Below are 25,421 nucleotides of genomic sequence, written 5' to 3' on the forward strand. Positions count from 1 at the left end.
GACTGAGGATTGTAGGGAGGCTTAAATAAGCCTAGACATGTAAAATACCTAAGACATCGCTTGCAAATTGGTTACAATCAGTTGTGCAAATAAGGCCACAGCTTGTCTCAGAATGTGCTGTCCCGGGGTGGAGGCTTCCTTTTGACATCCGGCCCGAAAATTACAAGGCGATTTGGCTTGTGTGACCCAATTAAGAAGCCTTCTGTCCAGTGGACCTCTGTGGACACCTCACCTTCTGCCCCGGGGGCACTAGCCTCCTCAAAGCCCGCCCACCTGTGAGGACAGAGGCTCTGCCTTCCTGCCAGAAGTGCATCTGATGGAAGCAGCCTAACTGGTTGTCAGTGGTGGGAAGCAATAAAACTGGAAGAAAAAAACACTTATTTAAAATCCCAGTCAAGGGATGAATGTGCAGGCGTGGCCCAGGTAATTAGCCACTCTGCTCCGCCTGTCTCCCTGGGCCCGTTTTGTCAGGTTGCTCCTCCTTTGGCTCCTCCTCCTCCTGCCCCACCTTCTTCCCCCACAGGTGTGTCCCTGGGTTCTTGCTGCTAGCCCCACTCCGTGCCTGAGACACCCGCTCAAGTCACCTGCCACGAGACCCCAACCAGCAGAAACAGGCTAGCAAGTGACCAGTCATGGAAGGTGCCGATGCCTCCAGGAGCAATGGGGCCAGCCCGGAAGCCAGGGACGCCCGTAGCCCACCAGGTCCCAACGGCAGCCTAGAGAATGGCACTAAATCAGACAGTAAGGACGCCAAGACAACCAACGGGCACAGTGGGGAGGTGACAGAGGGCAAGACCCTGGGCAGTGCCCTGAAGTCAGGGGAGGGGAAGAGTGGCCTATTTTCCAGCAACGAGTGGCGCAGGCCTATTATTCAGTTCGTGGAGTCAGTAGACGACAAAGGTTCCAGTTACTTCAGCATGGACTCTGCGGAAGGCCGGAGGTCCCCTTATTCGGGGCTCCAGTTGGGGGCTTCCAAGAAACCTCCTGTGACCTTTGCAGAGAAGGGGGAGCTGCGAAAGTCCATCTTCTCTGAGCCCCGCAAACCCACGGTGACTATCGTAGAGCCAGCGGAGGTCCGCAGGAACAGCTACCCCAGGGCTGACTCCAGCCCCCTGCTGCGGGCCAAGTCGGGCTCCGAGGAGGTGCTGTGCGACTCCTGCATCGGCAACAAGCAGAAGGCTGTCAAGTCCTGCCTGGTGTGCCAGGCTTCCTTCTGTGACCTGCATCTGAAGCCCCACCTGGAGGGCGCTGCCTTCCGCGACCACCAGCTACTTGAGCCCATCCGGGACTTCGAGGCCCGAAAATGTCCCCTGCATGGCAAAACCATGGAGCTCTTCTGCCAGACCGACCAGACCTGCATCTGTTACCTCTGCATGTTCCAGGAGCACAAGAACCACAGCACTGTGACAGTGGAGGAGGCCAAGGCCGAGAAGGAGGTGACTTGCTAGGCCCCTCGCTGCCTTCCCTTACCCCTCCCACCTTGACCCTCACTGGGGACTTCAGTCTTGATGGTGCTCTGATTTTAGAAAACATTTCTTCCTTCTCTTCACCTCCACCATGGGGGGGGTCAGAAGTCACTTTCTAACTTCTAACGATCTTATGAGAGGGGCATCCCATAGCATACGGAAGATGAGAAGCTAGGCTAAGCTCACGAGATGAATCTGATCAGGCTAGAGTGTAAAACTGGAGGATGAGAAGCTCTCTCCTAGAACTCTGCTTGGCTGACCAGTCTCTGTCTCTGTCTCTGTCTCTGTCTCTCTCTCCTCACGTGTGATGCTAAGGCAGGGAGGAGACTCTGAGAGAACTTGAGGGCTCCGAGTACCCTTTCTGCTAGTTCCAAGTCCAGCAGCCCCTTGCTCTGCTTTAACTGGGAGCCACTCCCCTCAGCCCCACCCCGCCCCCACCGGCTTACTCTGCTCTTAGCTGGGCCCTGTGCCCTTTGTTTGTGTGGCTCCCGAAGACAGGTCTGTGCCTGTGGGTGGACAGCTTTGGAGCGAGATCATGTGTGGGTGGGTGGATGTAAATGTGTGTTTTATACGCACGCGGGTGTCGGCGAGTGTGGGTGTCTGCCCATATTTATGTATGGGCTATGTAAGTGTGTTTGTGTGAATTCCCTGTGTGTGATTAGGCGGCACTTCCACGGGGAGGAGCGGAGGCAAGTGGAGACTTGTGGATGTGGTGCACCTGGGGAAGGTTTTCTGGGTTAAGGCCCAGCTGTGGCCGCTGGCCTTGTCCCTTCCTGAGCTCACTCACCCAGCAGCATGTGGCCTTCCTGATGGGCAGTGCAGGGGCTTTACTTTCTTGTCAGCTTCTGTAACCCAAGGGACCCCTCCTTACCTAGCTTCATGAGTAGATACTTGCTGGCCACCCTGTGCCTCTTGTCCCTACCCGTGGGCAGCGGGTTCTGAGTCACAGGTGGGAGCAGACTCCCACATCCTCTCTAGAAATTCATTTGGCTCCCAAAGGTATCCTCAGCTTCTCCTATTCCCTGGCCCCAGTGTCCTCTGTCACTTGTGTCCCCTGGCTCCAGCCTGGCTTTTAGCTTCAGGATGGGAGACACAGAGAGGGATCATGAAACCCATTCTTAGGGGCTGTGCTTGGGAATTCAGCACAGAAGGCACCGGGAGCTAGTCTGAGACCTGGTATTAGGAGGTTGCCAGTCACGAGCTGTAAGACAGTGACTAAGTCCCCTCCCCTCCCATGTGAAACTGAGCGATAGGCTAGACCAGCAGCTCTCAACCTGTGGGTCAGATCCTCTTGGCGATCTCTATCTTCAAAAATATTTACGTTATGATTTGTAGCAGTAGCAAAATTTCAGTTATGAAGCAGCAAGGAAAATAATTTTACAGTTGGGGGTCACTACAACTTGAGGAACTGCATTAGGAAGGTTGACAGCCACCGGCCTAGACTGGTTCCACATTTCTCTGCGAAGCCCCAGGAGTTTTAGAAAAGTCTCCGAGGACTCTGGAGTGAGCAGGGGGACAAAGCGGGCACAGAAAGCAAAGGTTTCAGGTCTGACTTCCACTGAGAGCCTGGTGTACACACTGGCCTCTTTTCTGGGCAAACGTTGGTCCCACTGGGAGTGTCTGCAGAAGGGCTGGTTCTAGAGTGCAGGAAGGTGTGGGCTTCCTGGCCTGGAGACACAAGAGCTTCGAGTTTGCTATTCTCAGCCAGGGGCTGCTGTAGGGCTCAGAGAGTCCTTGACTTTGAGGGCTTGGTAGAGAAGCAGAGTCTCAGCTAGACAGACAGGATGGGACATCCTTCCAGCTCTGCAGAAACATAAACACGAAATTGCAGAAGGAGAATACCAGGCTTAATGGAGCATTCAAAGTCTCACGGTCTTCGGTTCACCCCACATACGGGGTGGGGGGACACACCCAAGGAAAGGATGAAACCCGGCTCTGTATTCTCGCTGGAGAAAGATGTGCCCAAGTCTTCTTGTGATATTTCAGATCACTTTGGGCGGGAGTGGGATACTGGAGTGGTTGCTATGGTGGGAACTTGGGGTAACCCGGGGTAACAGCTCACCTCTCTGTGCTCTTGCAACCCAAGGATAGACAGAGAGGAGTGGGACTGAGCATCCAGAAGACAGCACCGAAGCAGTCTGTCTGGGGCCTGCTATTATGGGATGTTGGACCTAGGGGGACTTTGACCCAGAATCGGGGAGGTGGTTTGATGGATTGGGCTGAAGCAGAGTTTCAATTCTGGCTTCTTCTGAAGGCATCCAAACCAAACTCAAACACCAGCTCCCACATGCCTTCGTGCAAGAAAGCAGGCAGAACCAGCTCTGCAAGCCTGCTGGTGAGGCCAGGTGAGGTCGTTAGGCAATGTCTAGATTAGTTGCACAAAGCTGAAGATGACACCCATTGGCCATGGGGACTCATCTCCTGGACCTCCATCCTATGTACAGACTTGGAGCACAGGCTGTGCTGGAGAAAAGATTATATGTTGTGCCACATAATGGTGGTGGCCCTTTCCTCTAGTGGACCTTAGTGTTTCCCTTTCTACTCTCAATGTCCCGAGTGGTCCCATAGACGCTCACCAGTCTAGTTTATACCTCCGGGTTTTCTCAGACTATGTTAAGAGGTAAGAGGAAGAGGAACATGAGCATTCTATTTATCCATTGTCCTCCCTAACCATTTCAAGTCCCTCCAGCTACAGCTGCCTGCTCTAGGTGGCCCTATTTTAAGGTACATTCAACCTGGTCTCTAGGTTGACATCGTTGGCATGCACTGATGACATCTAAACTGGGGTGCTGCCCTAAGGGGCTCATACTAAGAGACCTGTTCACATTCTAGACATCCTCATTTGCCTCAGTTCTCTTACTTTGCCCTGTGGCTTGATTTCTTATCTTCTTGCCCAATTCTCTGAGCAAGGCTGAGCCACTGGAGTACGAGGCTAATGCAGCCACTGGTCCTTAGGTTTCTTGCTGTGCTGGTTTGGGGAGGAAAGCTCCTTAGGCAGATGGTGGGGACTGAGATTTAGGAAGAGGAGCCGGACTAAAAGCTGGGGTGCCTAGAATCTTGCTGGTCATTTTCAGGGTCTAGGTGTGCAACAGGGGCGTGGTCAGTTGGACGATGAGAGGAATCAATTAATGATTGGAAAGTGAGAAGCAGGCAGGTGGTTGGTGATCCAGTCTCTATGGAGCTTGTATGGGCCAGAGTTCAACATTTCTATGGTTAAAAATGGGAAGCAGGGTCTGTGATGCAGAGATTCACACAAAAGCCAGGGATAGAATGTGGAGGTGGGGTAAGGTGGGTTTCTCTCTACCGCTTCAAACCTCTTTTCCCAGCAGGATTGGAAGAGTCTTCCTGTGATCCAAGGGCCTCCAAACATCGGGCTACAGGCTGGGGTCACTTGGTAAACATAGAATCCCAGTCTTTGTTCTAGGGCATTCTGGTTCACATGGATTCTAATGTATAGCTGGGCGGAGGAATGAAGCTCGATTCGCCACAGGGGAAACGAAGCTAAGGGACCAGTAGTGACAGTGGTAGGGCTCCTCAACTGTCTGCAGATGCCAGGACAAAGCCTAGAACTTTAGCTGACACTATCCCTTGACCCGAGGAAGGAGAAAGCAGAGGGAGTGAGAGGGGACCCTCAGTGAAGCCGAGGGACAGATATAGGGACATTTGACATGTGAGCATAGAAATATGAAATCTATTCAGCATTTCAGATTCTTATCCAGGTAATTACTATGTGTCTGAGAGTACAAATTTGGCAATTAACTGGCTCATTTGGGAAATGTCACAGCCCAGGGCCCATGCAGTTAATCCAGGCTGACAGAACATCTTGGTCGGCCAGGTTCTTCTTTCCCGGGGCCCTGATGGTTCACCTGTCTAGTGCTTGACTATGTCTACACTTGGTGGTCAGTCTAGACTGAAGTAGTACAGGATCTGCCATCCCTGTACTCTCAGGGGGCTTCTACTCGCTCAAGGGCACAAGAATTTTTTAGTGTTGGGAGACCCGAATGAGGGCCATCCTAGCCGTCACAGAGGAGAGGCCCCAGACAGTGTGGGAGAACGGAACAAAGGAAGCATTTAGGGACAGGCCTGGGCAGGGTGTGGGGAAAGAAGCAAGGAGTGGGAGGAAGCCAGGAGGGAGGAATGGGGAGGAGTGGAGCCCTAGGGAGCTGAAGCCTGTCAGTCATCTGGGGGAGGGGGAAGGGAACTAGAAGGGAGCCCGTGTGTGTGTGTGTGTGTGTGTGTGTGTGTGTGTGTGTGTGTGTGTGTGTGTGTGTGTGTACAGGCACATTGGTATGCTGTAGAAAGGGAGAATTGCTGAACGTCACCAGCTTCAAGGAGGAAGACAGGGTCTGTGTCTTAGGAATGGTTGAACTTCTACCTGAGAGGTGCTTCTGAAGGCCACGGAATAAGAAGTGGGCCCTGGGATTGCAATTTGGCTTCACAACTCTTTCTCAGTGTGTACACACAGAGCAGCTACTGTAGCCCCTCTAGGTCTTGGCTGCTGCTTCTGCAATGTGTGAGTAACACCACTGACCTCCACCGGGTCTTTGGCTTATAGGAGATGCTCAATAGCCCAATGCCTTTTTCTCTTTTCTATAGTCATGTCTATGGACATCCTGTTGTTATTTTCTATGCAGAAGAAAACAAACCTGAGAAGCACCAAGAAGATCAGAGTCACATCCCTAGAGATCTGACCCTAACACCTATCCTCAATGGGGCAGGATTCCTCCTAGATAAGAGAAGGGACCATTACTGTGACGCTACTTCCAGCCCCAGAAATACACTGTGTCCTGGAGGTCTGGTCTTGCTGACTGTGGTGTGGGTACCCGGCCTCTCCCAGCCCATGTCCGACATCTTTAGAGCCTTTGAGAAGAGGAGGGCCAGTCTCTCTCCTCTGTCTTGACCCATTCTGCCGCCCACTGATGCAGACAGCTTGTCTCCACTTCTGATCCTGCCCTTGCATGTGCCCAGGCTGGTCATCTCCTCCTGACAACATGGGTGACTGGGCAACACCTCCACTCTCCTCTGCAGACCTCAGATGGCCCCTGCCCTCCTCTTTCCCTCCCTGTCTTTCATAAAGTAGAAGACCCCCGGGAGCTGATCTCTCTTTGTTCTTAGCTTAAATGCTTCACTGCCTAAACTTCATTGGACTTTATCCCTTGAACTCAGTCCCCCATTTCTTCCTCTTGGCTAACCAAATTATTCTCCTAGGAAGAGCCTTTATCCAGCTGTGGGCCGAGCATCCAGCTTTTGATGGGTGCCTCTTGTAACCAATGCTCTCAATTATGGCGTCCATCTTCCACTACCAGGGCTTCTGTCCTTAGTCTTTTCTCCCTCTTTCCTGCTTCCCCAGAGTCCTCCACACTTTTAAGTGTGGTGTCCCAGCCACTGTCCACCCCTCAGTCTTCCTTCAGTATTGTGACTGTGTCCACACCACACCTGGACCCCATCGGGCGCCATGTACTAGTCTCAGTCATCTGCTACCCCTACTTGCTGTCTACTGCCTTGCCCCGCCCGGGAGGTGCCACAGAGAAGTGGCCATGGGGACATTACTCAGTCATTGTTTCCTCTGTGCTAGGTGCTGTCTGAGAGCTTCGCTCGGTGATCTCTATCTCTCCTATACCCTCTGTAGTGGGTACAGGTGCCTGGGTTTTTCCTCCACAGCACAGATGGGATGAAGGAACTTAGTAAGACCACACAGCCTGCCCGTGGGTGGCGGTTAAGGGTTTCAATCTTAGATTCTTATGCATGAGCCTCGGTGAGCTGATTCAAAAGGTTCAGCTGTAGAAGATGGAAGGCCTCCTGCTGTACTTGGACCCTGGTCTTCTCTAGGAATTCCTTAGGGATGGGAGAGTTGCTGGGACACACACCCCTTATCTCACCTCATCTATGCTATTCTTCAGGTTACAGAGCTGCTGCTCAGGCCTGGACCACCTTCGGGTCTTTAGATCATTGGCTCAGCCAACTGTTGTTTTCCTAGGCACTTTGACTTTTTGCCCTCTTACTCTCTTTGTTCTCTCCCCCCTCCCGCTACTGTGTCTTCTCCCAAGCTTTGTTCCAAAGACCCAGCCAAATCCTCACCCTCATTTCTTCCTGAAAGCCTGGCTTCTTCTCTGGTGATGGCATTTTCCATGCTGTGGGGTTTTTAGATGTTGGCAGTGGGACAGTGCTTGCTGAGAACATCTTAGACTCTTTTTGCCTGGAGAACCTGTGAGTGCGGTGGTGGTTGGCAGGCCATGGAAGCAGAACTTTCTGTCTGGGGGTCTCTGTGGTTCCTGAGTCCCTGTTTTCCACCTCTGGACACCATTTTTAAAAGGCCAGTGGGAACCTATTTATCATTAGAAGCCAAGCTCTGGGGATTGCAGCGGGGCCTCCCGGGGCTTTGTCTCAGCTTCAGCCTCTGGCACCCCATAGAAACTCCTGAGTTCCGTGGTCTGTTCAAAAGCAACTGTTGATGCTGCAGGCCCAGCTGCTCATGCCTCCTTGCCAAAAGAGCTCGTTCCTGGTTTGTGATTTCTTCACTTTAGCCAGGGTGTTCTTGTAGGTTCCTCAGGGAGATGGCTAGAGAGAGGGGTGAGAGTCTGTTTTGGAACCCAAGTGGGTCTGGGGAGCTATGAGTCATGCAAGACCTCTTTGAAGGATTACCCCCTTTATCTTCCAAGCTGGACAGGGCTTTGGGAGCCCAAGGGAGGCCCGGGAAAAAAACAGAGGTGCCCTAGATTCATTGAATAGCCTCAATGTGCCTCAGTTACTACTCAGAGGACTTTTTCCCACATGGAAGCCAAGGGTGAAGGTAATCCTGATGTCTCATTGCTCTCCTGTTAGAGCTTCTTGCAGCCCACCACAGGGTCAGACGGTGTGTGAGCTTCAGAACAGGGGGTCTCAGGTCCTCTCCTCCCCTGCCTGGCCTCACCCTGTAGTTTTTTTCTTTCAGGGAGCCTGGGGGAGCGTTCCCGTCTTGCCTACACTGCAGATACGCTCCCTTTCTTATAAACAGGTTTACAGCTGTGCCTGCCTAGACGGAGTCTGAGCCGGCGGCTACCCCGGCTCCTGCTTGCAACACAAGGCCTGCGTCATGCCACAGAAACGCTGCATGGGGTTTCTGCTACAAGACACTCCCTGGGCAGGGCTCTACCAAACTGGGTTGAGTCCAGATCCTCTTTTTCACCAATGGTCCAGACCCACTGAAAAGAGCCAGAGGCTTTCAGGTTAGGTGGGAAGCATCTAGGAGGCTTGGCCCCTATAAGGGCACAGTCAAGCTGCTCAGTGATAGTGGTACATTAACACGGAAGTGTGGTATTGGATACATTGCTGGACTCTTGGCCACTAGCACAGAGCCCAGCAGATCTGAGGTACAGAGAACATTAGCTGAGTGAAGGGCTCTGCAGATGAATGTTGAATGTGCCCGAGTTTGCGCCATGGTGAATCACCAGCCTGGGTCTCTGGTTTTTGTCTCTCCCACCTCTCTCTGCTCCTGACAATGTCAACCTCTACACTTTGCCTACAGACTGAGCTGTCACTGCAGAAGGAGCAGCTGCAGCTGAAGATCATTGAGATTGAAGACGAAGCCGAGAAGTGGCAAAAGGAGAAAGACCGGATCAAGGTGAGCAGCCCAAGGCTCCCCAGATGTGCCCTCACTTGCCTGTGTTGCTTGGGAGAAGGCAGACCTGCGCTGCTGCCCCAGGCTTTGGCCCATGGTGATAGCCGTACTTCTGAGTTTAGGCTCCTCCCACCCCCTTTCTTTCTCAGCCTAGGCCTTTAGGTGGGATTTTTCCCATCACCTGAGCCAGCAAACAAAGACCCTAGAGCAGTTCCTCCATGTATCTTCCAATGTCACTTAATGGCTGCCCTGCCCACCAGACTGCCCAGCTACTAAACACAGTCTTTTCTACTTGGGCCAGCATGGTAAGCAGTATGTCTGCTGTGAATTGGATGATTGCTAACCTGTCTAAAGTTACTGACTGTGGAGCCTGGCCTCAGGAACAGACACTGATTTACTTTCCAAATAATGTTTGCTTTAGTTGGGGTTTTAGTAAGCATTCCCTGACTTGTGGGAGACTGTGGGAGCTTGTAGAAAGTCACTCGGGCATGGAATAGTGGCTTATGTTGACCCAACCCCAGGACAGAGCCACAGTAAATAAGGAAGAGTAGGTCATAAGAAACACCTGTAGACAGATGTGGTGACACACACCTGTAGTCTGAGCACTCAGTGGGTAGAGGTAGGAGGACCAAAAGCTCAAGGCCAACCTTGACTACATAAGAAGTCTGAGGCTAGCCTAGTTCACTTGTAATCCTGTCTCAAGCAACAACAATAACAAAGCAATCCACCTAAAGCAGTAAGGCACCACTCAATGGTGCCTTTAAATGAGATTTGTAGACAAGTAGGCTTGTCAAGTCAGGGCCCTGGGACTCTCCGAGTCTGTTGTAAACCTAGGATTTTTTTTTTTTTCCTTAATGGAATTCTTCCTCCACCCTCCTCTGATTCTGGACCTAGAGCTTTACCACCAATGAGAAGGCGATCCTGGAACAGAACTTCAGGGACCTGGTGAGGGACCTGGAGAAGCAGAAGGAGGAAGTAAGGGCTGCACTGGAGCAGCGGGAACAGGATGCTGTGGACCAAGTGAAGGTGATCGTGGATGCTCTGGATGAGAGGGCCAAGGTGCTGCATGAGGACAAGCAGACCCGGGAGCAGCTGCACAGCATCAGTGACTCCGTGCTGTTTCTGCAGGTAGCAGATGCCACCATTCAAATCTTCAGTTCCATTGCTCATGCCATCCAGCTTCTCTGACCCTCATTCATTACCCATCCACATACGATTACCCACTTACTCACTGCCCGTTGACCCACTATCCATCCATCTATCCACATATCCACTCATTCCTTATCCAATCACTACCTACCCATCTACCCATGGTCAATCAATTCATTCATCTTTACACTTCTACGCATTTATTCACTACCCATTCACTCGCCAACAATTTATTCACCCATTATTTATCTGGTCACTGTTCATTCATCTATCCATCTACCCACCCGTTACCCATACACTATCCATCCACCCACCCATCCACCCACCCACCCACCCACCCACCCATCCATCATCCATCCATTATCTCATTCCGTGCCTACCAATTTACCCACCTAGCACCCATCCATTCATTACTCATCTACCCCTCCACTCACTACCAACCAACCCACTATCTACCCCTCCACTCACTACTCACTCCCCACCTATCTACTACTTATCCATCCATTCACTACCAATTCTTTTGTCTATCTAATTTTCTATCTAGTCTACCCTCTCTACTACTCAAAAGGATGGTACGCAAATGTCACCTTGTACCAAGTTCAATTGCTATATACCAGTGGTGCTCTAGAGTTCTGTGATTAATTAGTAATGCCTGCTTTGGAAAAGGGAGGAGTGGCATGAGAGCGTTTCGTATTTGTTATCTTTGATCTAGTCTGTTTAGGTATTCATGCATCCATCTCTCTGTCTGCTAGAATGTTTTGATGCTCCTGGGCACGCAGGACTCTATCAGGTGAATAGAGAAGTATAAGACATGGTTTCTGCCCCCAAGCAGCTGCAATCCAACTGGGAAGATAAGACGTGTACAATTAGAGAACAATATGGAAAAGTGTGTAATTAAATGATAAAGCATGTGGCTCAGGAGATAAGTGCCTACGGAAATTCAGAGAAGGGCTGGCCTGGCTGGAGCAATTTAAGGGCAACTTAGTAGAGGAGGTGCAGTTTGGAAAGGGTTTTGCAGGCTGCTTAGGACTCGAGGAGGAGGGATGGTTCGGAGACGGAGAAGGGATGTGTGAGAACCACAGAAGGATGGAGGGAGGATTGAGTAAGCCTGTCGGGATGGAAATACATGCACTGTTCTAGTATTTAATGCACCTCCTCACCTGCCCTAAAGTCTGCACGGTCTGTGTCACTTTCTCAGCTTCCCGAGTACAGATGTGACATACGCATCAGTGGTGGGAGCCATGGAGGCTCTCATCTGAATGCTAATTTGGTTAAGGCTGATTTTAGCTGACTCAGAGCTGATCCTAGAACTCATACCCTTCTGGCTCTCAGCACAGTCCCCAGCTATACCGAGGGTTCCCTTGAAGACCAAGCTCCCCGTAACTCACAAAGATGGTCAAAGTTAACGTCTGCTTTTCTTTCTTGGTAGGAATTTGGTGCATTGATGAGCAATTACTCTCTCCCTCCACCTCTGCCCACCTACCATGTCCTGCTGGAGGGAGAGGGGCTGGGACAGTCACTTGGCAACTGCAAGGACGACTTGCTCAATGTGTGCATGCGCCATGTCGAGAAGATGTGCAAGGCTGATTTGAGCCGCAACTTCATAGAGAGGAACCATATGGAAAATGGTAGGTCCTCCTTTGTCTAAGGTGGAGTGTGTTTCTCAGTCAAACCCTAGCTGAATCCTCATGGTCCCCATTCAGTCATCCATCAGACATTCAGACTTGGGTTGAGGGATTGAAGTGGCAGCTATTACAAGGGGTCTCTAGAACGGAGAGATTCTGGGAACCGCTGTACACTTGCCTCCTCTTGGACCATTCACTGAAGTCAAGGGCTGGCTTCATTCCAGTCTCCCTCCATCTGACTGTCAGCTCTAATCTGGTAGCTGCATACTGTTGTTGCTTGAATGGACTGGCTTTGAGTGGATGGGTTGCAGGCTTCAGAGGTAACCCAGAATTACATCTGGGCTTGGAGGGAGGCCTGTCACCATGGTTGTGATGAGTAGTGTTAAGCCCACAGGCTAAACCTGGCCTGGTGGTGGGTTGGAGGTGATGGGACTTGGCGTGTCTCTCTGACTCACTGGTGCTGAGATCAACCCTTCTCTGCGTCATGCTTTTCCCCTGTAGTGGTCACCTGAATTATCTCACAGAAAGCCTCTTAACCTGAGGAACTGCCCTGCTAAGCCCTATCCCACCCAATCCCGATCCCTTTAGGGCCTGAAGCCTGGCTACTTTCACCAAGGCCAAGCCCTGATGACTCAGGTCCAGTGCAAGATCTTCAGAAGGAGCTTGATTAGGCTTTGGAGCCATCAGCACCAATGGGAACGATTCTGTCTGGTCTCCAGGTGTAGCACATCATTCTTCCCGGAGAAGAAGGGCTAGGAGTGTGCTAGGGAACCACACATGCATTATACCACATGGTGTGCTTGTGAAAGAAGGGCAGGGGGCATTCAATCACACCTAAGGACAGATGAGCCATTTTAGCAAGACAATCATTTGGCTTAGAATGGCACTCAGATCCTGACAGCCTTTTCCTAATGACCATAGCCATGGTCCTAATGGGGATGGTGACAGCTGGTGTGATTGAGGGCTCCCCTGGATGTGGGCATCATGCCAAGTTCTTTCCTTCCTTGGCCTTTCTCCACTCCCTGGCAGGGTGTTGCATCTTGCAGACGTCCAGGTTGTTATTTATAGAAGCAGCCTTTCAAAGGACCCCCAGCGGATGGGGAGGACATACTGTTGGGCTTCTCATCTTAAATGGAGTCACCACCACTGTTGACAGCAGCAGCAGGGTTTAAGGAAGGACCACCATAGTCTCTGTGGGGCAAACCTTGCGGGAGACCCCCCGGGTATGGTTTGGGCCGATGTGAGAGGACAGTCGAGCTAGGGTAGGGTAGCCTGTGATCCTTGTAGGAACCACCCAGCCTCCTGGTGGTTCGCTGTCCCATTTCTAGGTCATGATGATTCCTGCTGCAGTCTCTGTGCAGGTGTGGCCCAGCGTCCTATGTAAGGTGTGTAGTGTGGTGGTAGCCAGGAGCAAGGCTGGGCGTGCTGACTCAGCTGCTCTGCACCTGTGCCTCAGGCCCAGGGGGAAGCCTCCTTTGCCAATGTCATGTTCTTGTCACTGTTGACTGTTGGCTGGATGGTATCTGTTATAGGAGATAAAGGATGGGTAGCATTTGAGTCACACCTTGAGGTGACCATTTGCTGGTCCCTGAGGATGACTTGCCTACCAGACCAGGGTTGCATTTCATCATCCCAAGCCCAGGGCTCAGGGGCACCAGGCCACCTTCAAAGATCCTTGGTTTAGTGGGACCAGGGCTGGACAAATACCTTTAGTCTACTGGATACCCAGATGCTGCTAGATGCTGGTGAGGTGATAGAGATGAAGGATAGGTCTGAGCCATTTACTCCTTACCCGAGAGAGTGGGGGGGGGGGCTGGAGGAAACAGCAGTCAGGAAATAGTAAGGAACAGGAGAGGGGTAGAGGGTAAGGATAGAGTTAGACACCAAGAGACAGGGCTGGGGTTTGAGAGTCTGCAGCTGTGTGCAGCTTAGCCTACACAGCTGAGTGGCTCCCTGGACCACAGAGGCCAAGTGAGAACCCCAGTCCACTGCCCGATGCCACCAGCAGTGGCTGGGACTGAAGTGGAGTCAGGGATCAAATCTCTTGATTGTCCTATCTCCAGGGACAAACCACTACCCCATCCCCAGCCTTGATTTCCTTTTCTGTGACACGGGAACGTTCACCTCTACCCAAGAGTTAATGTAAGGACCAAATAAGAAATGAGTCTCTACCACACACACAGTATCCTTCGCTAGGAGATGGTGTGACAGGAAAGTAGCTCACTGGAGAAGCAGAGTGGCTGTGGACATAGTGTCGCTATGGTCTCTGAGGGTTTGACTCTACCTGTGGGCCAGCCCCTCTTCCCCTTCTCTCCCTCTGCTGATCCGCCCTCTCTTCCAGGTAGTGACCATCGTTTCATGAACAGCTACACAAGCTATGGGAACGAGTGGAGCACACCCGACACCATGAAGAGATACTCCATGTACCTCACGCCCAAGGGTGAGGAAAGTGTTACCAATGGTGGTGGTCCAAAGCCCCGCTCAGACAGCTTCTTCCTGGGCATAACTCAGCGTGTCTGGCCCCTGCACTGGTGTTTCCATTCACTCGAGGATGATGTGTCCTGGTTTGGTGACGGGTTATCCAGTACTTTGCTCCTTAGATACATCTGTCCCTAAAAGCAACCCTGTCACTCCTGTTGTAGCCTCTGTCCTTCAGAGTATCTTCCAGATTCTCCTCTGGCAGGACCAGTTGCAAGAAGTGAGCCCTGGGCGGGGCTGCTGCCTGTAGGGCCAGTCTGTCCCTCTGCATTTTCCCCTTGAGTCACCTGCCTTCTTAGCCTACCCTCCAGGGGGACAGCCTGGTGGGTTCTAGGCCAGGGTCTGCCTGTCCTTGGTTCAGAACAGTCTGGAACATTCTTAGAGGCCAGCAACAAAGCACCAGAGTGCTTGTTACTATAAGGATGGGTGTCCCAGGCCACGACTCAGGGTAGAGGGGGTGTGCAGATGCATGTGGGAGCCAGGGAGCCTAGAGCAAAGTGGGGGTGCTGAGAATGAAGGGTGGAGTAGGAAGGGGGAAGATCTTGGAAGGCATTTGCCAGAGGCTCTGAGAAGTTACTGACAGATAAATCCGCAAGACTAGGGATTGGGAGAAGTGAGCTCATCAGGAAGTTCTGCACCCCACCTTTCATTGACAACACCCAGACATTCTGGAAGGTTCTAGGCAGCAGAGAGGTGCTAGGATTTCCCCTCTGACATTCCTGGGGTGAACCAGGTGCTGACATCAGTCCTGTCCCCTCTCTGCCCAGAGCTCTGCTCTGAGCCAGTTCCATGAAAGGACAAACAACACTGGCCAGATCCCCAGCTTCTCTCGCCCTAAATCCTGTCTGCCCCACACCAGCCTGGTCTCTCTGTTCCTAGCCCTGCTTGGTTAAGGGCTCGCCAGATGACACTGTCTGAACCCCATTGATGGTGTGGTCCAAAGTTCACTGGCTTCTGCTTGATTCTCCCTGCATAAGGGAGACCCAGGGACGGAGTGTCCCCTTTGCTGACCATCAGGTGTAGGGAGTGTAACCTCCTACAACAGATCTCTGAGAATGCCAAGGCTGAATCAGCCTAAAGCCAGTCGCTGTCCCCTCTGGCCTGTGTCCTTCTGTGTGAAGACAGGCAGTCAGTCCCCAGAACTAGGAGCTTTTCTGGCTCGGATTCTGGCCCTGTGAGTCAGTTGTGACATCCACAGGTGGCAGAAACAGGTTCCTCTGGTGTCCCTGCCCTGCGGGGACAGGATGGGCAGGACACCTACAACTCCCAGGCTCAGGGTAGAGGAGAGGCTTGGGAGGAGCTGCCCAGACCTTAAGAGGGTCAGAGAAACAGGGCCACCAAAGGCTACCAGTCTGAGCCTGGAAGCTTAGAGTGACTATGACTATGACCTCCTCCCTTGGAGAAATTAGTTCCCAGGCTCAGGAAGGAGGGGTTCCCTGCCCAGTGCACAGGGCAGGTCTGTGATGGAAAAGGATGGACAGAGAGTGCAGGGCTGGGTGAGTCAGCAGTGGGTTGGGTGTATGGTGTCTAGAGGGGTAGAAACAATAGGAGGGCCCTGACCCGGGGCTGTGTAGGAACACAATGTAGAGGACAGCGAGAAGCCACAGGCTGTGTTCATTAGTCTTTGTAGGAGGCTATGTCATTGGGTGAGGACACAAAGCTTCTGCCCCTACTGTTGTCATGTCTCTCTTCCTCTGACCCCAGATCCCAGTCTCTGCTGTCCAGTTCACACGGGCACTAGCTCAGGAGTGTTGGCTTGTCAGCCTCCTGCTCTCAAAGCTCCTAAGTAGGGTGACTGAGCATCCTACCATACCCACAGCACCCAGAATTCTAGTGCTCTGGGGACGCTGGCCAATAGTGTCCCCCCTGCTTTCTAAAGGGTCCCCATCTGGGTGACAAGTTTTGGGAGTACCTCAGGCTAGACCCAGGGACTGTTCCTAATAGAATACTCCAGTGGGCTCTCGGGGAGATGTTTAGGATACTAAGCAAGTCAGAGTCCACAGGCCCCGAGTTGAGTCAGGCGCACGTTTCTGGAATGCTGTCTCTGCCCCACAGGTGGGGGCCGGACATCCTACCAGCCATCCTCACCCAGCCGCCTCTCCAAGGAGACCAACCAGAAGAATTTCAACAATCTGTACGGCACAAAAGGTAGGAGGGGACTCAGCTTACAGTAGACAGGGGCAGCGCAGGTGTGCAGGTGGGAATGTGGGATGGCGGTGTCAGGGTTGGGCCATAGACTCAGTGTCTTGACTACCCAGTGTTAGACAAGTGTAGGAAGCAGGTGCAGGGTAGGTCTCCTGAGCTGAGAGGGGCAGGGGCTTTTCCTGGCTCATGCAGAACCACATGATGTCATCAGTTAGGTTGGGGAGGAGCTACTGAGACTCGGTATCTTTAAAAATCCCCAGGCCGCTTGCTCTTCTTATCCCTGAAGCATGAGATGGGGGAAATGGGGTGAGGTTCTACCTTGAGGTTAGCTGTGGGTGGCCTCTCCTAGCAAGTATCAGGACTGAAGGCCCACAGACCTGAGCTCACTTCTACACTTGTCGTTCAATGGATGAAATAATTTATCTAAGATGCAAATGGGTCGAAAAGGCAGACCCGACCCTGTGTATCTGGAAATCTCAGAGGCAGCCCCTTATACTGAACTGGGTGTGGGGGAGTGGGTGCCATTCCCGGGGGAAGTGTCAAACACAGGATTTCATTCTTCATGGAGGACGCAGCTCCAGGTCAGGACCGTGTGCTCATAAAGCACGTTTTGGGGAGTCCTATTTTGTGTCAAAGCTCTTGGCTACTATCTGCCATGCACAGAGAGCAATGGACAAGTTCGGCTAGGCACTCCCAACCCAGAGACAGCCCTAGGTGACCCCTTAGTAAAGAGCAAACCCCTGAAAACTGGATGGTCACCGCACTGCCATCTGGTGGAGAGGACGATGCTGGCCTCTTTTCTGGTCGTTAAGGTTCACGGCTGACAGGCTACCTCTGTTGGTAAAGTATTTGCCACACAATCACAAGGACCTGAGTTTGACTCCCATCACTCACGTGCAAAAGCTGGGCGTGGCTCTGTGAGCTTGTTATCTATCTCATTGCCAGGGAAATAGGGGATTCATAGGTCACAAGTCAACCTAACCAAGTAAGCAAGCTCCGGGTTTACAAAAGACCCTGTCCCAAAAACAATGTGAAAAAGTGACTAAGACTTTGGTACTATGTGCTTGCACACCCACCATCCCCTACCTCTCTCCCACCTCCATAACACAACAAAAGGTTTACAACTGTGGCCACACCCAGCAAGACAGTTCACTTTAACTATTTCGTGGCCAGTGCATGGATCTGCTGACACTTGCTGAAAGAGGTCCCCAAGTCCAAATTCAGAGTGGCTACTTGCCCTATTTCCCTCAGCTCACCCTTCAGGGAGAAGAGGAACACATGGGCTAGTGGCCACTGTTGCAGAGGGGGCCTGACTTAGAAGGTACCCAAGGCTCTCTGCTGCTGAGGAAGAAAGAACTTGAGGAGCATGCCCCATTAGTGGGAATGCCAATGTCATCTTGGTGCCCTGCTGTTTCTCCCTATGTCCTCTTCCTCGACACCACAGAAACCTCCTTGTGCATAGCTCTCTGTAAGCCTGTTCACCCCCACAAAGAGGATGTCAGGCATTCTGTCAACTCTCTCTGACCCCAAGTGATAGGATGTGTGGGTATTTATTTGTTCGTTTATTAACACACATGTCCATCAAACATGCAGTGAGTGTGTTCTAGAAAGAAGGCTCTGGTAGGCATCAGTTTGATGTAGGGATAAACAAACATATTCTCAGCATCACAGGAGATGAATAATTCAATGGCCAACCATAACCCAGGGTCCAGGCAGGTCATGGTGACAGGAGGGAGCAGGTGGAGGCACTCAGGGAACTTGGGAGAGGTGACAAGGAGACCTGCCTTTGTAAATTTGCTGAGGATGGGGAGCAAGGGCATGTCCTAAGCAAAGAACCATTTTGGCAAGAGTAAAGCTCTCGTTAGAAGAAGTGAAGTCATAGCTTGGCTGGGGTGCCATGAAGTAGGAGAGACTGGGGAGCAGGTATGGGCTGTGTTAAGAGCTTGCCCCTTATTCTGAGAACAGGAGCTGACCAGATGGCTTAGTGGGTAAAGGCACTTGCCGTGTACACCTGGTTACATGAGTTCAATTCTTGGGGCCCCATGTAAATGTGGATGAAAAGAACACAGAGGTATCTTCCTGATGTCTTCCATACTGGAGCACAGGCTACTCTGTACCCCACGAGACATACTAAAGAGTACATCATCATCTTATTCTCAGGACGGTGGTCTTCAGGAGCACACCTATTCTTTATATACCTTCCATAGCACAAAAGACTGGTGACAGGTGATGTAGGCATAGTGACATCATGACCTTGGAGGTAGCCAAGGGACCAAGAGTCAAGGGTTTGATTGATCATGTCCTGGTCCTTCTCTGTGCTAGCCCGCCTGGGTTTGACATGACTTCTCTGTCCTGCCAGGCAACTATACCTCCAGGGTCTGGGAGTACTCGTCCACTGTTCAGAACTCTGAGGACATGCCCAGTGTGCAAGGCAACTCCTCCTTCTCCCTGAAAGGTGAGCTCACTTCCTGCTCCTTGCTTTGCTTCCAGCCCTGCTTGAGTCTCTGTTCCTTCTCTGGCTCATTCCTCCCTCACGCTCTGGAGGTGAGGGTACCAACCTAGATGGAAACTGGGCGTTTGATGCATCCCAAGGCAAGGGAGGAGGAGGCTGGGCTATAGCAATGTTTCTTAGGTGTGGCACACATAATGGGTCCTAAAGACGGGCTGGGACAGCAGGAGAGGACCCCACCCCTGCATCCCTATCCCCTGGCCCAGACCCTTCTTCTGGGCTACCTTCCCAGTATCTTGGCTATGGAGTTGACTTAACTCTTTATCCAGTGATTCCTAGCAGCTAACTAGACCCCAGGTCTTGTAGCAGCTCCAACTTCCTGTACAGCCATCTTGTAGCATCCCATTTTGGGTGGGGCTGAGATCAGGCCTTTCAGGTCTAACTCTCTTTTCCTCTACTTGGCCCCCACCTATCTACAGTATTCCTGGGGGGGGGGTGCTGAGCTGGCTGAATGGCCTATATCTCCTAGCCCTGTGATCAGGGCTCTCCTCTCTCTCCCTCTAGGGCTGAGAGGCAGCTCTGATGAGGAGGGATTCCACCTCCCACTACACCCAAACATTCCAGATGAGAGGCTTGTCCCTTGGGATGGAGAGGGAAAGGAGTTGTCTGGGACACCACCCCTTCCTGAACCTTCCCTCCTCTACAGCAAACAGTGGCCTCTGGAGTGGTTTTATCACCATGTGGTCCAGTTCAGAATAGGGTATAACCTGTATCAAGGACAGGGTGCTGGGGCTACTAGCAAGAGAAGGAATAGGGGGTCCCTGCTATGAGACCCTGGGGAAGTCCAGTATCTGGGCCAGACTTGGCACACTGTGGGACTCCTGGGCATGCTGGCTCTCAGCAGGTGCTTACCTGCTCCTTGCTCAAGCTTAGCCCGAAGGTCACACAGTGCAGAGGGTAACAGCTCTTAGCCTGGGCTCAGACATTTCCCAACAGACTGCATACAGCCTCCTCCTGAGGCCCTCTTTGGAAGGGCTTCTCACTTACAGTGAGTTCACCTTCAAGCTGAATAGGAATGGCATAGCCAGGTTGCCCTGTGTGCCAGGATAGCCTGCAGTTCTAAGAACCCCTTCCCCACACCCTCTGCCAGACTCACAGGCAGGCAGGGCCAGCCTCAGCTCCCAGGTCTGTCCTGTAGACCAGGGGGAACATAGTGCCCTAGTGAGGTGTTAGAGCCTCAGCCTCCTGGAAGCCTATACTCATGCCGCTAACACCTCTCTCTCTCCCAGCAGGCACTGAGAGAGCCCCCTTTCAGTTCACAACCTTGGGACAGGCCACTGCAGAGTTTTCCAAGCCACTGGACCGCAGTGGGCTGTTTAAAAACAATCCCGGTACCTGCCTGCTTCCCATCCCTCCCCTTCCTCTGCCATAGTAGGGCAGGTGGGCCATGCTGTGGGAGATCTCTGCCACTTCTAGGGCGTTCTGGTCCCTATTCCTCAGAGCTACACGCACGCACGCACACACACAGACACACACACACACACACACACACACACACACACACACACGCAGATGCATGTCCCCTGCCTCCACCATCCTGACTCTCTCTCTGGACTTCTGTCTGTTGCTGAGGCCGATCTCCTGGGCCACCCCTTAGCTCTTACAGCTGGTATGGGTTTTTCTTTCTGGAAAGAGAGAGGTGCGGTCTCAATTTCCAGTTTTCATCGTTACCCAGGACCCAAAGAATCTTCTTTCCCCTGTAGCTTCCACACGAGGTGCAGGGATAGCCTCAGGGATTCTTGCTCACTTCAGTGGGAAGTTTTGCAGGTGGTAGGGTCCACCCCATGTAGCCACAGTCTCGCTGGACAGTGGCTGCCAAATACTGACCCTGTTAACCTCTTGTTCTCCAAGTCATGGGCAATCTACCCTGCCGCTGAGCATTGCCACACACTTAAGCTCTCCTTTACAGAGGTCTCTGGGCTGAGAAGGAGGGCAGGGAAGCAGGCAGGTTCACCCTAGCTAACACCTTCTCACCAAGCTGAGAGCCTCCTGCTGGAACCTTGGGCTTGCTGCCTTAGCCTTGAGTGACAGTCATGGTGGCAAATGGCTGCCCTTCTGCAGGTTTCTGGTCTGCTGCTGGTGAGATCTGAGACAATCAGAGCCAGGTAAAAGGAGTTGGATGATGGGTTTGGAGTCTGGCAAGCCTTGGTTTCCAGTCCTGATAGCTCCTTGCTTTCATGTGACTCAAGCAAACTGCTGAGCTAAAAGAAAGGACCAAGCGAGGGGCAGACACTCACATGATCCTTGGCACAAGTGGAGCTCAATCAATGAGAAACATTATCTAGACACTCCTAGCAGAGCGGTGCCAGGAGTTCCTTCTTCTGGGCAGCGTTGGCAGGGACTGCTGACTGAATGGCTGCTCTGGACTCTGGCAAAGGGATAGGTTAATGGGTAGTAAGCCCTCTGGGCCACTGGGTGGTGATCCTAGCAGCAGACAAGACTGGGAGACATTTTCCTGCTGTCTGGCCTCATCCATCTGGCTGGCTCCTCCTCCTGTCTGGCTGGCTCCTCCTCCTGTCTGTCTGGTTCCTCCTCCTTCTGTCTGCCTTGCTGCCTCCTTCCTTCCCCTCCCAGGATTTCCAGTTGGCATCCGCACCGCCCTAGCTGCTGTACACCTCTGCAGGTGGCTGAACTTGGTCTTTGGCTAGATGATGCTTGGGGGTCACCTTGGGGCAGTCCTCTAAGCTGCTACGTCTATGGGGCTCCCCGATTGCCAGCCATAGCTCCTCCTAACTGAACCATTTGGTCTTCCCAGGCTATCCCTCACTCCTCCGGAGTCAAGTTCCCAAGGCCCAGCCTCAGACTTGGAAATCTGGCAAGCAAACTCTACTGGTGAGTAAGGTGCTCCGGGAGGGTTGCCAAAAACAGGGACCTGGCAACTGTGTAGCCTTTCAGAGTCTGTGTGAAGAGAGTGATATTTCTGGGCCTTGCCGGGAGCATGGGAGGCAGCAATGACCCATGCACCTGGTTGTAGCAAAGACAGAGAAACGGACTTACAGGCCGGGGACCTGATTAAATGCACATTGCCTTTGATCTCAGTCACAGCATGGGCGTCCTATGTTTGTATTTGCAAGTGATCACTGGGGATCAATGGTGGCTTGGTCTCCAAGAGGTATATGATTGTGAAATAGTCCACTGGACGGACATCCTAGAGACGGGTTTCACTCCCAGGGCTACTTTTCGTCTCTGACAGCATATAGGCCGTTAAGGGTGATGGCGAAGCGTATGGGGGGCTGGAAAACTAGAAGGATATATTCAGGATTTATTCTCTAATAATCCTAAACTGGGGTTATTAAAAAGCAGCACTGGATGTGGGTGTGGCCAAGGGATCCAGACCACCTGGTGGCACTTCAGAACCACACACCCTTTTTAAGACTCTTTATTCTTATAACTCGATGGTGACCCCTCCAGCACCATCACCCCTGCCAATTCCCTGCAGACGGGACATGTCTTATCCTTGCCCGGAAGAGCAGTGATCAGAGACTGTCACCATGGAGCCTCCATCTCCCCTGGTGCTTCCCTCCCAAAGGTTTATTAGGTTCTGAGAGGGCCATCCACTGTCACCACGCAGGTAGCATCAGGGTTTTGTTGAGATGGGGGTCAGAGCCCTCGCTTCTGTTGCTTTTGCATTTTGAGGTCAGAGCACAGGATTTGCTCTGTTCTACAAAGGGCGGCTGTGGCTGGTTTAATTGGAAAAAGTCTTTAATTTGTGGGTGAGAGGAGCCAAGTGATTGCGGATAATGCAGAGCTGGGCCCAAGGGCACTGGAGCAGCAGGACTGTGGGAAAGAGATAATGGGAGGGAGTGGTTCCTCTCCCTACTGTGCACCTTCCTGTTTCCCATCGAGTCCCCACAGGGAAGGCAGGACAGGGCTGTACTGTCCTACTGTGGCACCTAGTGATGGAGGCCAGTGTAGTGTGAGGTCCCGGAGTCAGGCAGCCCGGTGCCTAGGTTCCAGCCAACACCAGCTTCCTATGTGATCTGTGTGAGTTGATCTTCCATACCTCAGTTTTCCCATTTCTAATGCAAATTCTGCAGCTTGGGTGATCTCATAGTCCTTCTGACTCTCACATATGGGGACCCTAATTCGAGAGGGATGGAAATGACACCACACTCAGCTTCCGCCCCGCCTCTCAGACAGCAACATTGTTCACTGACCTGCGATCTTTTATGCTATTGACACAGCCTTTCTGAGAGAAAAGTTCTTACCCATCCACCTTACCCCAGGACTGCTTTGGGACCCTGGAAAGGACTTGTGGGCTAGAGAGACCTGGCTGCAGGCTCTACTAGAACAGCCTGGTGACTTTATCTGTGTCCCTGCCTTGTTTTCCTTCTTGGGCCTTAGTTTCTGTCTTCTGTGAATCAATGGTTTAGCCCAAGTCTGGGCTGAAGATCCTCCTATTATGGCCTTTCCTAGGCCTGATTCCTACAATTCAAGAGTGTCGGGGGCTTCAGGGAGGCCCAGAGTAGCTCTGTGCCTGACCCACTTGAGGGACAAAGTTGATTCCAGGGTCCCTCCCCAGAGGCCAGCAGTGCTTGTAGGCCAGCAAAATGTTGACCCTCCATTTTGCTCCTCTATGCCAGCTTAGGGGACTGACTTCTCAGTGGGCGTTAGAAAGAAGGGAGAAGGGGCTGAGTTCTCTACAATTGCTGTATGATATGATTCATAGAGGAGGTCAGGACGGCTCTGTCCAGAGAGGCTGAAACTCCACGATTATGGATGGTGGAGAGGGAGCACAGTGGAGGGAGGAGCTTTTGGTACCCATCTGTCAGGGAAAATCAGCAGAGAGCTTAAGCCAACATGTGAAGTGCCTGAGACGCACGAAAAATACCAGGAAGTGGAGTGGTGCAGGGGTTGATGGGGTTTGGAGTCCAACCTCTGGGTCTCTCTCCTCCTGCTCCCCCTGTTCACTGACTGGTGACTTGGGCAAGTTGCCCAGCCTCTCCGTGCCCTGGTTTTGCTTACTTATAACATGGCTGTGATCATAGTTGCCTGTTTAATTGGATGGTTGTAAAACCTAATTGAGTCTGTCGACGGCAAGCCCTTGGCATGGTGCTGTGTAGTTTTGTAGAACACAAAATGCTATAGCACACGGTGGCTGTGGTGACACCAGGGGGATCTTGGCGGTGGTGGGGGATGATGCCCAAGCTAAGTGGCAGGAACAGACTCTAGAATTTGGAGCTGGAAGTTATGATATCACCAGCCACCTCCCGGTAGATCTTGCAGGCTGCTTCAGAGTCTAGGCTGGGTGGGCTGGCTCGGGGGTTCAGCGAACACCTGGCTTACCCTAATATCTCCTCTGTCCCCCACAGTCTCACTACCGGCCATTCTATGTCAACAAAGGCAGGGGCATCGGATCCAACGAGGCGCCCTGAGTTCAGCATCGTGGAACTCCACTACCCCATCCTCCTGTGGCTCCTGCTTTCCAAGCCTGCTGTGCTTCCGCATGGGCAGGAGCCCAGCCCCACTCTGTCCTCCCACAGCCTCTGACAGCCCTACCAGGGCATCCTAGCTTCCTCCTCTCCCTTTTCTGCTTGGTGGCATACACTCACTGTGACTTCTATGTGTGAGGCCAGATTACCTACCACAGGGGTGTGAGACAGGTGGACTCTTTGCTCATACACCAGGCCCACACAGTGCCAGTCTGTGCACCTGCAAGGCTCGGCCATGTCACGCTTGGTGACCATTTCTCTCCACTAGGTGCCTAGTTAAGGCAGTCTCTTCGCTCCCATCTCTTGGGCTCACATTGTATTGGTGGCCTGAGCTTGTTAGGAGGAGATGGGCCCTGTGTGTTCTCTTACAACAGTATAACTGACCTTAGCCACGCCCTAGGGGACGCTCTCAGCATCTTGGCTTTTTCCTGGTCCAGCGGAGAGGCTCTGCCATGTCCTCTTTGAGGCTGCAAAGCCAGGGAATAGGCTATCCTATCTGGCGAGAGGATTGCAGCCTAGACATTTCTCGGCCGTTGCTTGGAAGAACAGTTCCCCGGATGCTCCACAGTCCACTCGTGAGAATTTGCCTGTAGACCTTCACGAATACGGGAATCTGGTGCTCTTGATAGTAAAGGCAGCAGGAGGGCTTGTCAGAGTGGTCACTTAAGAGGTGCCACCCAGATATGGAGAGTCAGCCTCCATCCATGTCACATGTCACTGGGCTTTGAGAGAGCCAAATCAGGAACAGCACTGGGTGTTGGGAGCTTGTCTCCCGCTCTGGGCTGATGGGGGCTCATGGGTCAGCTTGCAGGGGTGGGGAGGGGTACTTTTGGCTTGGGCTTCCCCCTCCCTAAATAAACCATTTGTCTCTTTACTTCTCTAGTCCTGAGTGGATTTTCCCTCAGGGTCACAAGGGGCCACTGTTAGCCTTCCCTCTCCCTTTCCCCCTCCTTTCCCCTGTTACTTCTTTTGTTTTGTTTTGTTTTGTTTTTCAAGACAGGGTTTCTCTGTGTAGCCCTG

At 52.3% G+C, this 25,421-nt stretch overlaps 1 protein-coding gene across 2 annotated transcripts; it reads left to right on the forward strand.

Moving 5' to 3' along the window:
• Positions 1 to 632: 632 nt before the first annotated feature.
• On the forward strand, positions 633 to 25,136 carry TRIM29 (tripartite motif containing 29; the record flags this gene model as incomplete). Of its 2 annotated transcripts, XM_080930020.1 has the most annotated exons (10): positions 633 to 1,436; positions 8,971 to 9,066; positions 9,958 to 10,191; positions 11,642 to 11,840; positions 14,179 to 14,277; positions 16,371 to 16,463; positions 18,820 to 18,915; positions 20,202 to 20,300; positions 21,725 to 21,801; positions 24,282 to 25,136. In XM_080930020.1, the coding sequence occupies 10 exons, from the start codon at positions 633 to 635 to the stop codon at positions 24,342 to 24,344; spliced, it is 1,860 nt and encodes a 619-aa protein (XP_080786146.1). In that variant the 3' UTR covers positions 24,345 to 25,136. The 2 variants fall into 2 exon arrangements, with proteins under 2 accessions (XP_080786146.1, XP_080786147.1); XM_080930021.1 differs by lacking the exon at positions 20,202 to 20,300.
• Between the last annotated feature and the right edge of the window lie 285 nt (positions 25,137 to 25,421).

This window comes from Micromys minutus, assembly GCF_963924665.1.
Source record: "Micromys minutus genome assembly, chromosome: 16".
NCBI lineage: Eukaryota > Metazoa > Chordata > Mammalia > Rodentia > Muridae > Micromys > Micromys minutus.